General features: G+C 42.3%; 1 protein-coding gene across 1 annotated transcript in view; it reads right to left on the bottom strand.

The window, feature by feature from the left end:
- ERGIC1 (endoplasmic reticulum-golgi intermediate compartment 1) overlaps window positions 1-17,301 on the bottom strand; it is a 94,064-nt gene that overhangs the window by 25,307 nt on the left and 51,456 nt on the right. The window contains exons 4-5 of the mRNA XM_081942235.1: window positions 14,232-14,326; window positions 11,813-11,937 (exon numbers count right to left, since the gene is read on the bottom strand). Coding sequence (XP_081798361.1) covers window positions 11,813-11,937; window positions 14,232-14,326 — 220 coding nt within the window. The remainder of the gene's footprint in view (window positions 1-11,812; window positions 11,938-14,231; window positions 14,327-17,301) is intronic.

Raw genomic sequence — 17,301 nt, 5'->3', positions numbered from 1 at the left:
GCATATTCCCTTCCATTTCCACAAATTTCAAATCTGTTTCTTTTGTTTTGGATTCCAAATCCACAGCTAATTGATCAATTTTGTTGTCCACCTTAAGAACCACCTCTGATAATCCCGTTGCGATAGTTTGCATATTTTTATCAATTTGATCGGACCTTTTTATAGTGTCTTGGACCATTTGTTTAATCTCTTTAAGTTCCTTGCCTATAAAGTCCTTCAAGTCCTGGAGATTCATTGGGGGAGCTGCCCCTTGATCCGTTGCCATAATTAACAGAAAAAAAAGGAGGACAGTTCTTTCCAGCTTTCTCACAAAATACTCTTCCAAGTAGGTCAGGTTATGCAAACCGACTTAAAAGTTGTTAATAGCTATTTCAGCCGCCCCAGCTATCAGCAAGCAATTAGCTTTCGTTTTCTTTAGGTTTTCAACTATAAATCAATGCCATTTTGAATCCTTTGTTCTTAACCCACGCTTCTCAAATTCAGCAGTAGCGTTCTTTTTTTTTAAAAGATTTTTTCCCCCCACTTAGAGCTTACTTGCAAGTGTCTTTCTTCCTTCTGGGATGTTGCTAGAAGTTGAGGCTGATCCCGGCGTCTGGCTCCACATTAGCAGAGGACATCAAAAGACCGGAGAATGCAACAACTGTGAGGGGGGGCATTCCTTGCCGCACTCCAGAGGTTATAAATCCTTCCGGAGGGCTACAAGTGGCTCAACCCGACAGCTGAATCTCTCCCTCGTAAATTCCAAGAATTTACGAGCGTCCAAGGCGTTAAAGATCTTTAAAAAACACCTCTACAGCCTAATGATCTGACAAGCTCAGAGAAAGCTTGCCATCGATGCTCAAGGAAAAACCGGAAGCCCAAGTTGACTGCCCCCTTAAGGAACCTCCTGACAGCCGGATGGTGGGATAAAGGCTGTCCCTCCCCCCAGGTCAGAATTGTGGCCAGAGCAGCGACCTGCCGTCTTAACGTATTGGGTGATAGCCCTTTCTCCAGCCCATCTTGAAGAAACTTCAATACCTGAGGTACCGAGGCAGTTGGGGAATGTACAGATTCCTTGGCACACCACTTACAGAAATTACGCCACATAGCATCATATATGTGCACTAGGAAGGCCTCTAGGAGGCCTGGATCATGCCGATGACCCTGGAGGAAAAGCTGTTCACCCTCAGAGAGTCTCGCTCAAGCGCCAGGTGGTTAGCTGGAGCCACTGTGAGTCCGGATGCTCCAGTGACCCCTGGCTAAGGGCCCTCTCGGTCACAGGAATTCTCCAGGGTCTGTCCACTGACAAAGTCTGCAGATCAGCAAACCATGGCCGCCATGGCCAATGCGGGGCCACCAGGATTACCTCCGCCTGTTCCACTATCACTTTGCGTAACACCCGGGGAATCAGGGGCAGCAGAGGGAACACATAAAGCAGTCCAGGGGGGCCACCGACATTTGAGAGCGTCCGTCCCTTCCGCCCCTTGTGTCCTGAACTTCTTGTAAAAGCAAGAAAGTTGCGAGTTGTATGGGGTGGCGAAAAGGTCCACAACTGGTGCGCCAACGTGGGTGGAGACACCACCCATGCATTGTCCACCTTGGCCCAGCTGAGCCAGTCGGCCCAAACATTCGCCAACCCTGATATGTGTTCTGCAGTCAAGGAAGCCAGGTGCCTCTCCACGCAGAGGCCCAGTTGAATGGCTTCCGCCATGAGGCTTTTGGACTTCTTGCCAACCTGATGGTTCACATGGCCTTTGGTGTCCATGTTGTCTGTTAAGCCCAGCACATGCTGGCTAGCAATGCTGCTGAGGAATCTCTGGAGGACCAGGTGGATGGCTCTCAGCTCTAACCAGTTTAAGTTGCGAGTCCTGTCCGCCTGGTCCGATTGGCCCTCGGCCATCTGCGCCTGCAAGTGGGCCCCCCAGACATAAAGGCTGGCGTCCATGGTGACTGTCACCCCATGAACCACCCTGAAGTGGCAGCCCTTGGTGATGGCCATTGACTTCCACCAACTGAGTGATCGGAGGACATCCATCGGAACAGTGACCTTCAGTAGTGACGTATTCCTGCGAGTCTTCCCTAACCAGTTGAACAATGCTGGCTTGCCAATCTTCCGATAGGAAGACCTGACTGGAGATCGAATCGATCCATGCCCCCAGATGCAATATTCGGGTAGAGGTGTTTAGATGGCTCTTGGCCCTATTAATAGAGAAACTGTGAGTCTCCAAGGTAGTTATCGTGAGGTAAAGATCATGCCCTGCTCCAGATATAGATCTGGATAGACCTGGTCATCAAGGTAGCATTGGATATGCACATGCCGAAGGCAGAGATGCGCGGCCAATGCTGCCAGCACTTTGGTAAATGTCCAGGGGGCAGAAGAGAGGCCGTATACTGGCAAGTCCATATACTGGTAATGTTGCCCCCCGTAACAGACTCTTAAGAATTTCTGATGTTCTGGCAAAACCGGGATGTGAAGCTAGGCCTCCGTCAGATCAATTGATGCTAAGAGGTCACCTTCCCTCACCCCTGCCAGGATAGATTGTAATGACTGCATCTTAAACCGGTGGTATTTTATATGCCGGTTGAGGTGCTTTAGGTCTAGAATTGCTCTCCAGCCCCCCGAGGCCTTAGGGATAACAAAGAGAATAGAATAAAAGCCCTGGCGTAATTGACCGTCCGGAACCGGTTGAACCGCCCTGATGTCCAGGAGATGTTGTATTGCCGAATTCATGAGGGCTTGCCTGTCCGGATTGCTAGACATCGGGCAACGAATAAAGAAACTCAGGGGAGTGGAGAGGAATTCTAGAGCTAGACCAGATCTAATGGTCCTTCATACCCAGTCGTCATCAGTGGTAGCCTCCCATTGGTCTGCAAAGCACAGCAACCACTCCCCAATGGGAATGGAGACCTGCTGCCGTTATCTCTGGCGATACCACGCCCCCGGGCCCTGTAGCCCGAGGAACTAAAATAATGGCCTCGAAAGGAGGTACCATAGTCCTGCACCAGAAAGGGCTGTCTCCTAACATAAGGAGTGGCGTGGTAGGCACCTTTCTTGGAGGCTGATGGTAAGACCTTCCGCTTATCCTTGTCCTCAATAAGAAGCGGCTCCAGGCCTCTCTTACGAGGGACCCCTCTTTATAGGGAGTGGATGCCAGCTTCCACTTGTGTCTCATGTCCACCTGCCATTGGCGGAGCCACAAGAGCCAGCGGGAGGCCACAGAGGAGGCCATGGCCCTGGACGTAAAGCGAATAGCCTGCAGAGTGGTGTCCGCTGTGAATTGAATGGCCGCCATTATTTTATTGAGGTCTTGATGGGCCCTCGAGTCAGTTGCAGGAATCCTTTGTTGCAGCTGTTGAAGCCAAAACAGGGAAGAGCGGGAGAAAAACCATGCAGACATTGAGTCTCGAACCGCCCAAGCCGCCGCTTGATGTCCATGCTGTATTGTGAGGTCAGCTTTCTTATCCTCCAGCTTGAGGAGCTCCTCTTGGGAACCCGGCATGGGAGTTGGAGAGTGAAGTGCCACTACTGGAGCATCGATAGACGGAACTTGGAGGAGATGACTCAGCTCATTGGCCACATTGTAGAACTTCTTGTCCATGGATAATGGTGTAGGGCCTGATGTTGGAGCTGCCCACTGGTGTTTCACCACGTCCACGAACAACTTTGGGGCCGGAATAGTATCCAATTCAACTGTCTGTTCGAGAAAAAATGTATCAGCCGATGCAGACATTGTAGCCGGCCCTGTGCAGCTGGCAAAGCCATAAAGGTGCCCGATGCTTTGGCCTTAGCCAACAGGGTTTTGAAATGTGCTGGCTGGAATAGCCCTGAAAATGGGTTTTTTTCTGGGACAGGTTCTTCATCCCTAGAGAATTCCGCATCTTTAATCTCCTCATCCTCAGAGACTGGAGACGGACTACGGGGAGATCTAGCCGGTGACACTGGACGTAGCCTAGGTGGCGCAGCTGCAGGGGGCTCCTGCTGGACTGTTGCAGGCCTCTGTTGCAGACCAGCAACTATGCCCTGAGCAATAGCGGAAGATATAATGTCCTGGATGTTGGACACTGGCAGGGGAGGCAGAGTAGGCATGGAAGGCAACTGAAGCTCTGGGCGAAGCCCTGCATCTGTAGGAGTGAACATGGCTGAAATGGGCCTAGTGCTTACTGCCCCAAGTGGAGCATCTTGCAATAAGTGTCCTTGCAAGTCAGCCCCTGAACCCCACAGTTCCGAGGTATTTATGGGCAACAAAGGACTGAAAGAGCCAGGGTTCTGCTCCAGGGAAAGAGGTGATGGCTGAACTGACTTGCTACTGGCCCTAGACCCTGATCCACTTTTGAGGAGGAGGACGAATGCCTGCGGTGCGGCTTGGAATCAGCTGTGCCATCAACCGGGTCCTTAGCCTTGCCAGAGTGGAAAGCACATTTGGAAGATTTCTTCCCCTTTGAAGGGGTAGCCTCTGCCTCAGACTTTTTCTTTCCCTTGTGATGGGAACCCTCTTGGGGGGCGGAAGCCTCCACCACAATCAGGAGCCCTTGGTTGGAGCTAAGAATGTCCTGAGGCACAGGTTCCTCAGCTTCAGCTGCGTCTGCCATTTTAAAACAACTAAGAGACAAACAAAATGGCATTTGTGCCTTTTTTAACGGCCCGCAGAGGCCTTAGAGATGCTGTTGCTCAGTTTCTGAGTGCCCTGGAAATCCAGGCACATAAAGGGCTCTCACCTCCCTTCTGCAGCCTCTCCTTTCTTCCAATTAAATTCAGAGTCCTCGCACTCTGGGTGAAAAACCGCTGCCTCTCAAGCCCGACCCAGCAGAATCAATGGGCTGATGGCTGGAGGCAGCGTGGTCACAGTAGGAAGCCTCAAATGGCGCAGCGACTGCAATTAGCTTGGCAGCTCAGCGGGCTGCCTCAAACAGCTCAGTGGCATGCTACAAACAGTGCGGCGGCTGTCTGGGACACCGCCCGACTGTCCTCTCTTCCCTCGCTCACCTAGCAATGCCAGATTGACAGCCGCACTCTCTCCAGCCGCTTCAGAAACAGCGTGGGCGCAATTAGAGAGAGAAGCGACAGCGCTGCAAAGGGCACACTCACTTGTCAAAGTCAAGCCTCCAAGGAGCGCAGAGGTTCAGCTGACAAGGGAGGCATGCCAGTCTCTAAGCAAGGTCTGGGACACACTTAGTGAGCCTTTGAAGAGCACTTTGCTCTTTCCCGCTTTGGCAACATTGTAGGTTGATGCTCCTCAAGGCGAGCAGAGGCGTAGAAGCCTTTTTTGCTCCAGCCTACCCAGACCAATTCGGCTAAGGTGGATTTCCAATACAGCCAATAGGAGCAATCATCAACAATCTATTTTCTGCAAATAAGTCAATAAATTTCCTCAGAGATACAATACAATACAATAGTAGAGTTGGAAGGGACCTTGGAGGTCTTCTAGTCCAACCCCCTGCCTAGGCAGGAAACCCTATACCATTCCAGACAAATGGCTATCCAACATCTTCTTAAAGACTTCCAGTGTTGGGGCATTCACAACTTCTGGAGGCAAGCTGTTCCACTGATTAATTGTTCTAACTGTCAGGAAGTTTCTCCTCAGTTCTAAGTTGCTTCTCTCCTTGATTAGTTTCCACCCATTGCTTCTTGTTCTGTCCTCAGGTGCCTTGGAGAATAGCTTGACTCCCTCTTCTTTGTGGCAACCCCTGAGATATTGGAACACTGCTATCATGTCTCCCCTAGTCCTTCTTTCTCTTAAGCTAGACATACCTAGTTCCTGCAACCGTTCTTCATATGTTTTAGTCTCCAGTCCCCTAATCATCTTTGTTGCTCTTCTCTGCACTCTTTCTAGAGTCTCCACATCTTTTTTACATCGTGGCGACCAGAACTGAATGCAGTATTCCAAGTGTGGCCTTACCAAGGCATTATAAAGTGGTATTAACACTTCACGTGATCTTGATTCTATCCCTCTGTTGATGCAGCCTAGAACTGTGTTGGCTTTTTTGGCAGCTGCTGCACACTGCTGGCTCATATTTAAATGATTGTCCACTAGAACTCCAAGATCCCTCTCACAGTTACTACTATTGAGCACGGTACCACCTATATTGTACCTGTGCATTCCGTTTTTGTTGCCTAAATGTAGAACCTTACTCTTTTCACCTTTGAATTTCATTTTATTAGATAGTGCCCAATGTTCAAGTTTGTCAAGATCCTTCTGTATCTTAAGCCTATCTTCTGGAGTGTTGGCTATTCCTGCCAGCTTGGTGTCATCTGCAAATTTGATGAGTTTCCCATTTATTCCCTCATCCAAATCATTGATGAAGATGTTGAAGAGTACTGGGCCTAAAACAGAGCCTTGGGGTACTCCACTGCATACTTCCCTCCATGTAGATGCAGTTCCATTGAGGACTACACGTTGAGTGCGGTTGGTCAGCCAGTTACGAATCCATCTGGTGGTGATGCTGTCTAACCCACATTCTTCTACTTTATCTAGTAGTAGGTTATGGTCTACCTTATCAAAAGCCTTACTGAAGTCCAAGTAAACTATATCAACGGCATTCCTCTGGTCCACTAATTTTGTCACATTATCAAAGAATGCAATAAGATTAGTCTAGCATGATCTGTTTATGACAAATCCATGTTGACTTTTGGCTATTACTTTGTTTGCTTCTAGGTGTTCGCAAATTCGTTGCTTGATTATTTTTTCCAGAATCTTTCCTGGTATTGAGGTCAGGCTGATAGGTCTGTAGTTTCCTGGATCTATTTTTTTCCCTTTTTTGAAGATGGGAACCACATCAGCTCTTTTCCAGTCCTCTGGTAGTTCCCCGGTGTTCCAGGATCTCTGAAAGATATAATTCAGTGGTTCTGAGATCTCGTCTGCTAGTTCCTTCAGAACCCTGGGGTGTAATCCATCCGGTCCTGGTGATTTGAACTCATCTAGAGTAGACAGGTGCTCACTTACCATTTTCTTCCCTATTTCAATTTGTGTTCCTAATCTGATTTTTGTGGTGCTGCTTTTGACAGGTTGGACTGTTTTATCCCTTTGTGTAAAGACAGATGCAAAACATGAGTTTAATAGTTCTGCTTTCTCCCTGTTGCTTGTCACCTTCTTGCCACTTTCTCCTAGCAATGGACCAATTGTTTCCTTAACTTTTTTCTTGTTTTTAACATGTTGGAAGAAGCTTTTTTTGTTAATTTTTACTTTTGTGGCAAGCCTTTCTTCATTGTGAGCCTTAGCTTTCCTCACTTCATCTTTACAGGCTCGGGCTGTTTGCTGATATTCTGCCTTAGTTATGTCCTCCTCCTTCCACTTTTTATACTTACCTTTTTTGTCTTTCAGTTTGTCAGATAGTTCTTTATGCAGCCATGCTGGTTTCTTTTGGGAGCTGATATTTTTCTTCTTCATTGGTATTATGCTAGACTGGGCTTTTGTAATCTCATTTTTCAAAATTTCCCAAGCTTCTTGAGTTGTTTTCCCCTTGAGGATTCTCATCCATGGAATTTTTCCCAAGCTCTCTCTAAGTTTATTGAAATTAGCTTTCTTAAAGTCCAAGACTCTAGTTTGGCTTTGTTCTACTACTTGTGTTTGGATAATGTTGAATTCCAATATTGCATGGTCACTTGCCCCCAGGGTTCCTATGGCTTCAACACCTTCTATCATTTCCTCTCTGTTAGTGAGGATTAAGTCCAATATGGCTGATCCCCTTGTTCCCTTCTCTACTTTTTGGAAAACAAAGTTGTCTGCTAGGTTTCTTAAGAACCTGTTGGATCTTCCACTTGGTGCAGAGTTTGTTTCCCAGTTGATGTCAGGGTAGTTAAAATCTCCCATTACTACTGTGGTGTGCTTCCTACATACCTTAGTTAGCTGACTAGCAAAAAGTTCATCTACTTCCTCTGCTTGGTTGGGTGGCCTGTAGTATAGACCTATGGCAGTGTCATTTCCCCCACAACCTTTAATATTGACCCAAATGCATTCAAGATAGTTCTCATCATTGTTGTGTTCTATTTCTGTAGAGATGTAATTATTTCTTATATATAGTGCAACTCCACCTCCTCTTTTATTTGGTCTATTTCTTTTAAATAATTTAAATCCTTCTAGCTGTATGTTCCATTTGTCGGTTTCATCCCACCAAGTTTCTGTAATGGCAATAATATCGTATCTGCCCTCTTTTACTTGAATTTCTAATTCGCCCTGTTTATTCCTCATACTCTGTGCATTGGTGTATAGACATTTGAGTCCATTTTGATTGACCCTGTGTTTACTGTCTACATAACCTGTGTTATGACTGACTGCCCCTATTTTCTTGCCACTTGTGTGATTCATGCACATGGTATGGCAATCACTATTAAATGCTTGGTTTTGCTTGACAGCAGGAGTGATAATCTTACCCACACACACATCTATGTTACATGCACTTATAACCCTATGAAATTTAGTTTCCTGGGGACAGAAATGTTCTGTATCTATTAATTCTCTGTCCCCGCTCTTCAGTTTAAATGTTTATCAAGAAAATCTGTGAATTTAATGCCAAGTAACCCAGTCCCTTTCTTGGATGGGTGCAACCCATCTCTTTTGTACAGTTTTTCATTGGACCAGCTACAGGCATCATGACTAATAAAACCAAAGCCTTCCCTTTTACACCACTCCTTTAGCCAAACATTAAACTCTGCTACACGCTGGCCCTTCCCTTTTTGTTCCTTATATACAGGTAAAACCTCTGAAAAGATAAGCCTACAACCTATACTATTAAGTTCATATCCCAAGTTCTGGAAATCATTCTGCACAGAAAGTACATCTTTTTGGGACAGATCATTTGTGCCGAGATGTATAATAGCATCAATGTCACAGTCCTTACTTGCATTCTTGACTATCTTAAGAATACGCCTCTTGTCTCTGCTGGCAGTAGCACCTGGAAGACACCTGACATCTTTTAAAACCTCCATATCCTCTCCTAAATTTACATCCCTTACGATTGAATCACCAACCAGAAGGTGGCTTCTCTTTTTGCTTACCTTGCTCTTCTTCTGTGACTGATGTGTGATACCTGGTTCCCCATTTCGCATTTCCGAAGAAGGTACTTCATTTTGGACCATGATCCCCTGCTTATTTGAGTCATCATTATCACAACTACCTTGACCTAACTCTTTAGTGTCCCCATTAAGGTCAGCAAGGGCACTATATCTGTTTTGCTGGGTCACAGCAAAAGCTTTGTTTTTATGGTTCACAGCTCTCAACCTGCCAGATCCCACGGTTGTCCAGACCGCTCTTCTCCTGCAAGATCTTTGTGGCAGAGGGGGCTGATAGCATGGCATCTCCATAGAGTGGAATGGCTGAGGTAGACACCTAGTTTCTGCTTGGAGAGCACAGATTACGATATACGATGATATAACCGTCCTTGAAGTGGACTGAGTCTAAAAGCTGACTAAGGCTAGCAACAAGGGGCATGTCTTAACTGTCTTTAATCAGACTCAGTCCAATCAGAAGGCGGATAATGTCAACCCATATATGGATGCTATCTCCACATCTATTGAGAACACGGGATATTCGATTTTCTTTCCTGTATTCCTTTCGAACTTGGATTTAGTCAAAATAAATTTCTAGTTTAACTGATTAAAGATGTGTTCTACAATTAATCATACATTACACTTTCTAAAGTATTTGTTTTAATGCAAGCAATTATAAAACTTCAGGTAGTATCAAAATTCTTAGAAAAAATATTTTCTCTTTTCAGAAGGAACAAAGAATATTTCTCCAATGATGTCTGGTTGCATATATACTTATGACAACAAAAAATTGCAAGCTTTCTTCTTCTAAATTGTTGATTTATATGCACGTATAAATGGGTAACAATTCTAATTGTGACAGTGTATTAGTAACAGTTTGTTATTGCTGCTTTTAAACTAATCTTAAAGCTAATCATTTACAGTAATTATGAAATCATTATTATTATTGGAATACGTGGGATTGTTACAGTAGTCAGGAGACTACAATGCTACTGAAGATTTGTAATTTGGCTGCCTGTTTACCAGCTCTGTTAGATACACACTTGTGTGTCTCCTACAGTGTGCCATAGGACTAGCTTTGCACCACAAAGATAAGTGGCTCTTCCTGCAACGTCATCCAAGAACCCCCCCCCCCTTCCCCGGAGCCACTTTGCAAATGGGTGCCACCACCTGGAAGGTTTAGAACAGAAATTTGACTGCCTGTACGGAGCACCAACTTGTCACCCCACTGAAGTAGTACCTATTTATCTACTCGCATAGAACATGCTTTCAAACTACAAGGTGGGCAGAAGCTAAGGTAAGTGATAGTAGTTCACCCCACTATGTAGAGCTAGGGATCAAACCGCTGGAGCAGAGACTATCTCCAGTTTCATTAAGCCTCCCATTATGAAATCATGTGAACGTATTATAGAACCAAAAGTTGGAAGGGACCATTCAGAACATCAGATCTAACCCTGCTTAATCCAGGAATTCAAATTAAAGCATTCCAGTCTAACCTTTGCTTGAACACACCCAGTAAAAGGAATCCCACCTTATCCACAAAACTGGTTGTTCCATCAAATTTTGTTGAAATTTATTATAACATAAAACAAAAATAGGAACAAATATAAAAAGGGCATAAGGGAAGGAAAAGAAGGGAGAAAGGTAAAAGGTAAAGGAAAAACCAAGGCAGTGACTTCCAATATTTTTCAGTGCGGTAGAGTACAAAATACAATTACAACCTTAATTTTTTTGCTTTATCTATTTAGCAAGTACTAGGCATTTCTATAAAAACGAAGTTAATGTAATCATCAAGACTTAAAATCACATTTTCATTTTTTTTCCTTTTTACAGCATGAAGTCTAGAAGCAGTTTCCAAGTCTTAGATAGGTTTTTTTTCCTCCTAAAATTCATTTGGAATCTGCTTTGTGGTAACTGACATTAATGATTAACAGAGCATGACTTTTTTTCCTATAATTTTTTCAGATGTTTGAACAGTGTTACTTTATTTTTTCCGCAGTGTTCTCGTTTCATTTTAAACATTGATAATTCCTCCCATTACTCTTCACTGAAGCTTATTTTTAGTTCCCCAATGAACTATATTACTCTTTTCTGACCTTGTTCAGTTTGCCTGAATCTTGCAATGCTGAGACTTTAGACTGGATGGGTCCCTAAAATAGAATTTGACTAATGCCCAATAAACTGGAATTACTGCTGTCAGTGATTTTAAATAAAGTATATTTCCAAATGGAATACATAAATGAAAAGTGATTGTTCAAGATCAGCATGGAAATGAATGGTGTTTATTAACAAGTTATTTCAAAATAGTAAGGATGGGATATTTTCTTGCTAAATGCTTCAACTGTTGCATGAAACACAGAGTGGAAAATGTACTTAATTTAACAATAATGTAGATTACTTCATTTTGTGGCAACATTCCATGGAACAGAGAAATAAAATCAATTTTCTTAACAAGATTCTGATTTCCAGAAACCAAAGCTATATGAAAACTGTCAACCAGGACACTTATTCAGGAAGAGGTTCTGATGTCATCAGTTATTTCTGTAATACCTTCTTACTCTGATTATGAGTAAGAAAAGTTGCAGATTCCTATGCTATTAAGGGTAAAAACACAAAACTTGTTTTTTCTTCATAAATGACAAATTTTATACCTCGTTCCTTTACAATCTGAGGGCCACTTTAAATAGCAGTGTTTACAATCTGAGGGCTACTTTAAACAGCAGCATTTCTTCTGCAGTGGTATATGACCTAAATCACAGTTCTTGCAGCACATTTGACTCTCTAAACATACAAGCAGTTTCTTTTCAAAGCTTTTCAACATTTCCCCTGAATGGTTTCAGTTTTACTTGCCTTGTTGATGCTGAAATGACCCTCAAATCTGCACCCATCGCCATTATTCAGAGGAATTTTCATTGAGTTATCAATATGGCCAACTTCATGTCTTCCCATTTCATCTTGAATATCTAATCCAATCACTACAGGTCAAAGACCAGAGTTAAAAAGAGGAAGAGAGAATTTATTATAAATGACTTAACATAAAGACATAACTGTATTTCCCATTTTTATATGAAAGTGAAACTAGATAGAAAAATAATCATCATTAAATATATAATGTTCCCCTAGTTTTATGGACTCAAAGAATTTAGTATTCTGTTAAATACTACCAGAAGTATTCAGTGAGTCAATGCTAGAATGCAAGCATCGACTCTCCTTTAGCAAGATATCGACAAGCTTCTATTATTTGATACGGCTCAAAACATTTGGTCAGTTAACCCGCACACAGAGAGATGAATAAATGAGATATAGCTTTTGTTTTCCTCAAAGCATTTCTAATACACACACACACTTTAAAAAAATTATGTGTGTTGCGTTTTTGGTTTTTTTGATCTCCTTTGAATTGGTTACATCTATTGGCACTCTTTACCATACCAATTTGAGATTGGAATCTTCTGGGTACAGAGATTTTTAAAAACCCTTCCCTGTTTTTTCATGTCAGCTTCCACCTTCAATGACTTTACAGACGTTGTTGTAATACCGTTTCTTGTCTCTTCTAATAGCTCTCTAGTTAAGTTCCATTCTGAGGTTGACTTTGGCTTCTCTTATCGGCAATTTTCATGGTTTCTTTTGACATCCAGTTTGTTTTCTTTATTTTTGGCAGTCTCCTTACATATTCATCTTTAACAACTTCTTTAAGTTCATTCCATAATTCCTACAGTTCTCTATCAATGAAGCTCAGGACTTCAACATAATTCTTAATGTTCTTGAAAAATACTGGATATGTTCAAGAACATTTTGTGGAAATTGACTTACTTTCTTCTTCTTTAGCTTAAATTGGAGCTTTTACACGAGCATTTTAGGATCTGTTCCATATTCAGCACCTGACTATATCTGATACTACAGTATAACTGAGCTCCTCCATCTTCTTTTAATAATAACTAGCTGATGACCCGGTGTTGCCCAGGTATTTATAGACGTCAAGCATTTGTCTGAGACAGGGAGCCATTGAGAGGGGACTTTCTTTCCCCTACTCCCATGCCCATCATCCCTGCCCTCTCCCTTCACCTTCCCATGTGTTCCTCTTTCCTGTCCTGTCTACGATCCTGGCACTTTGTCCCGAAGCGTTTGTCTGCTGTTGTGTTGCAATATTTTCAGGCAGGGCTTATTTTCAGGGGAGGGCTTATTTAAGCACATGCGCTCAAAAGTCCGATTGGGCTTATTATCCAGGGAGGTCTTATTTTGGGGGGAACAGGGGATATAGTTGTTGACCAGTACTGTCTAGGTATCTGCTTGCTTTAGCTGGATACCTTCATGCCTCTCTCCCATTACGCTATTGATATTAAAGCTAATAATATGTTGTGATTCTGCTGGGATGCTCACTCTCAGGGGAAGCAACAAATGGACCAGTGGACTGGGTTCAAAATAAGACTTTTTTTTTAAAAAAAGAAGCACATCAAAGAAAATATATTGCAGTATAGCTTGTCCTTCCTATAATTTTAAACCCATTAACATCTGAAAATGATTACCGTGTCCTACTCAGTCACTTCGAGAACAGTTGAAATTAAAAAAGGAACTTATTGAGATTTATGTGAGAAATGTGTGTTAATTGCTAAGGTTCCCAGAAGCTGTAATACTTCAATACCTGCTATAAATGATGCTTGCTTTCTCTTTCTTTTTCCCTAAGATCCATAGTGACTAATTGCCTTCCAAAAATTTAAGATGTACCTTGGGAGGGGAGGAGTCAACAAGCACAGGAGTTGCCATCAGATCAAGTCATTTCAGTGGACTTTGTGTGCTTCTCTCACAACAGAAGAGAGAAATCCAGTGACGTATGAGCTGATGGTAGAAATTCTATGTAGAAAATCTGTACTTTGCTGTAAATCTCACATCGTTGTAAAAATAGTTACAACAGCCTTACAACCATTCTGAAACCATTATTTTTCATAAACGCTCTTTGCCTAGTACTGAAAACATGAGATTATATGCCAAATAAGCTCTGCATGCCCTTTTTAAGAAAAGAGTGTTCAGTAAATATTTCTCTTTTCTGTTAAGTACCCTGTCATTTGTTACCGTGATAAGTACACTATTATCTAAATAAATATTTAGCAGCACCAGAAAAGTCATTCATAAAAGCAAGAATGTAATTCTACATAAAAAAAAAATTTTTCCAAGAAAAGAACAAGTATTACTCATTGGGATCTGAATGTGAAATATGTAACTAACTTAATTGTACAATCACAATTGTAATCTTAGCTGAATAAGGAAAACTCACATTCACAGTGCAGACTTGGCAAGGTGATGTTCAAATTTACTTCTATTTTTCCCCCACTGTCTTTGTCTGGATCATCCACATAGAGTTCATTCACACTGCAGGGGAGAAGAAAATAGGTGGTTTAATTTTTAGAAGATATTAAAACAAGCCTTTATTTGAATGAAATGTGCCAAGGACATTGTACTGAAAGAGAAATAAACTTTGCTATAGGACTGAACTATGCAGGTTCAGAAAAATAATTACTCTTCAAAATACTCATGCTGTCTCTCTACAACATGTGCAGAATGCAGAACAACTGACCTAACAATCATTTCAAAGGAAACATACTTAAGTAGTGAGATGATGTACTTTTTATGTGATTGTGATGTTAAATAACATGAAAGTTCCTAACGGCATAAATAAAAGTAGGTCCTTATCAGTTAAATAATAAGTACAGTGTGTATCTTCTCAATAAAAAAACAACAACAGAATATACTCACAATGAATAGAAATAAGATTCAAGCTTAGACATGTTAATAATTGGGCAGGTTGATACTCTTTCTTGGCTCCCAATTAACAACATTATGTTCAAAATAGGAGTTTTTACATTACATGACCAAATATGAACAATTTCTTTCCAGGAAGGTTTCAGCTTCATTCATTTAGGCTAAATAAATCCATTTTAAATGGATCTCCATTTTTCAATTTTACAAATAGAAAGATATTATTTAAAAGTTGAGATGTGGCACATTTTTTTCTTCCAAGAAGCTTTATTTCAGCATTTCTCAATCTCAGAAACTTTAATATGTGGGGACTTCAACTCTTAGAATTTCTCAGCCAGCAAGCTGAGCCATCTAAAATTCTTTTTAAGTTCCTGAAGTTGAGAAAGACTGTTCTATGTACGATGTATGTGAATGGAACGGAGTAAAGAGACAACATGATCCTGCCTTTCTCAAAGTTATTATGATTTCCAGTTTTGTTCAGGCAGCATGAACCTTACTGTATGGGACAGGAAGTGGGAACAGTGGACTCAACCTATTCCCTTATGTTCATGTTCTCATACGTGTTACATCATTAATGTCTGTTCTCATCATTCCAAGGATTAAGTAATATGCAGATGTTTCTTAGGAAAAAAAAACAGGCCAAGATATGCAAGTGCTCTAGGATTAAGTAATATGCAGACATTTCCTTAGCAAAAAATAGGCCACAGATATGCAATGCTTCTAATTAACTAACTATATTTTTATTTTAAAATGCTAATTTACTTTAACAATAGCAAGAATGGCTTAAGATGATATGCTTCTCATATAATCCTATACATGACTAATAATATACCTAATATCATTACATAAAGATGGACATTGAAGGTTAACTGAAGTCTGTATTAGCATATTAAATTAAAACAGAATGGCTGCACTCTTATTAACAGAAAGGATCTTAGAAATTTTCTACTTTAACACCTTACTGAAGCAGGAGACCCTCTATACCACTGATCCTCAAACTATGGCTCGCAGTCTGGATACAAGCTGCCAATGCAAAGTATCTGGCCCATGGAGTGGTGGAATTCAGCCCCGTCCCTCACCCCACCCTTCACCGTTGGCCTTATCTTCCAGCGAGCATCCACTTCAGCTGCATTTCTGGTTAGTTATTTCACTGGTTGAGCTGCACTTCTAATCACACTGCTGCTGCCCAAGGTAAGGCCGAAGGATGTGGGGGAGGGCTAGCTGACTGAGGGGTGATCTCGCCAATGTAGCCATGTGATCCAGGGCCAGTGGGTAAGTAGGCAGGGACTGCTGCCAGCTTGTAAAGTAGTGCTTTAAAAGGCTTTAAAAGTGCTTTAAAAACAGTCTTTCAGGATGTTTTTCACAGCCATATGATCCAGGGCCGGTGGGTGAGTAGGGGAGGGCAAGTACAGCAAGGACAAAGGCAAAATGGACTGCTAAATTGGCCACGCCCACCGTCACGTGACCACTCAGCCACGCCCACCCAGTCACATGATCACCTAGCTACGCCCACCCAGCCGGTCCGCCCCCCTCCCAAACAGTCTGAGAGACTGTGAATCAGCCCCTTCTTTAAAAAGTTTGAAGTCTCCTGCTCTATACCACTTCAGATAAATGGTTGTCCAATCTCTTCTTAAAAACCTCCAGTAATGGAGCATCCACAATTTTTGAAGGCAAGCCATTCAACTGCTTAATTATTCTGTCAGGAAATTTCTCCTTACTTCTAGCTTGGTTTTCTCCTTTATTAGTTTCCATCCATATAATTTATATGCAGCTGCAGCATGGTTTGCCCTGCATATGTAAAACAAAGATTGTGATTTGTTCCAAGAAAACAAGTCAGAAAATGAAACCAACTTTTTTTTCTAGGTTTCTTTTTCCGATATCTCTGGTTTACACAGCACATTAAACCAATTCACAGGTGCAGTTTTCCATAAATATAGTTACTTACATCCAATAAAAGGAGGGATCTGTAGATATTGTTTGACTTGATCCAATGAATGTTTTGTTTAAAAAGAATAAAAGAACATGATCATGACATATAAAGCAGAGTTGCAAATGAAGATGCTTAGCATAAAGGGTAACTAATCAACTAATCATAAAGTTCAGTTCTCATCCAAGTCATGCCTGTTTCCCAGCAATCAATTCTTGAGCTCTTTCTGCAATTGCTTGCTTTCCCTTCATTTCCCCTTTCTCTTCTAACCATTTTGCATTTTCCTTTCTTTTCATATTCTTGGTAGAAAGATATATACCGTGATGGCGAACCTATGGCACACGTGCCACAGGTGGCACACGGAGCCATTTGTGCCAACTGACTTTGGCCTTCTTTTGAGGCCATTTTTCGCCTTCCGGAGGCTTCCCTGAAGCATTCAAAGCTCGAAAAACCGGCCCTACGGGCAAACCAGAACTTCAGGAACAGACTTCCGGTTTGCTTGTAGGACGGTTTTTGCCTTCTTCAGGAAGCCTCCTGAAGGCTCTGGAGGGCAGAAAACGGACCTACAGGGAACTCAGAGGTTCGGTAATAGTGACTTCCGGTTTGTCCGTAAGGCCGATTTTCGACCTCCAGAGCCTTCAGGGAAACTTCCTGAAGGCTC

This window comes from Natrix helvetica, assembly GCF_964273705.1.
Source record: "Natrix helvetica genome assembly, chromosome: 1".
NCBI lineage: Eukaryota > Metazoa > Chordata > Lepidosauria > Squamata > Natricidae > Natrix > Natrix helvetica.
The sequence above is the reverse complement of the archived record's forward strand: the minus strand, read 5'-3'. Positions and strand labels throughout refer to the sequence as shown.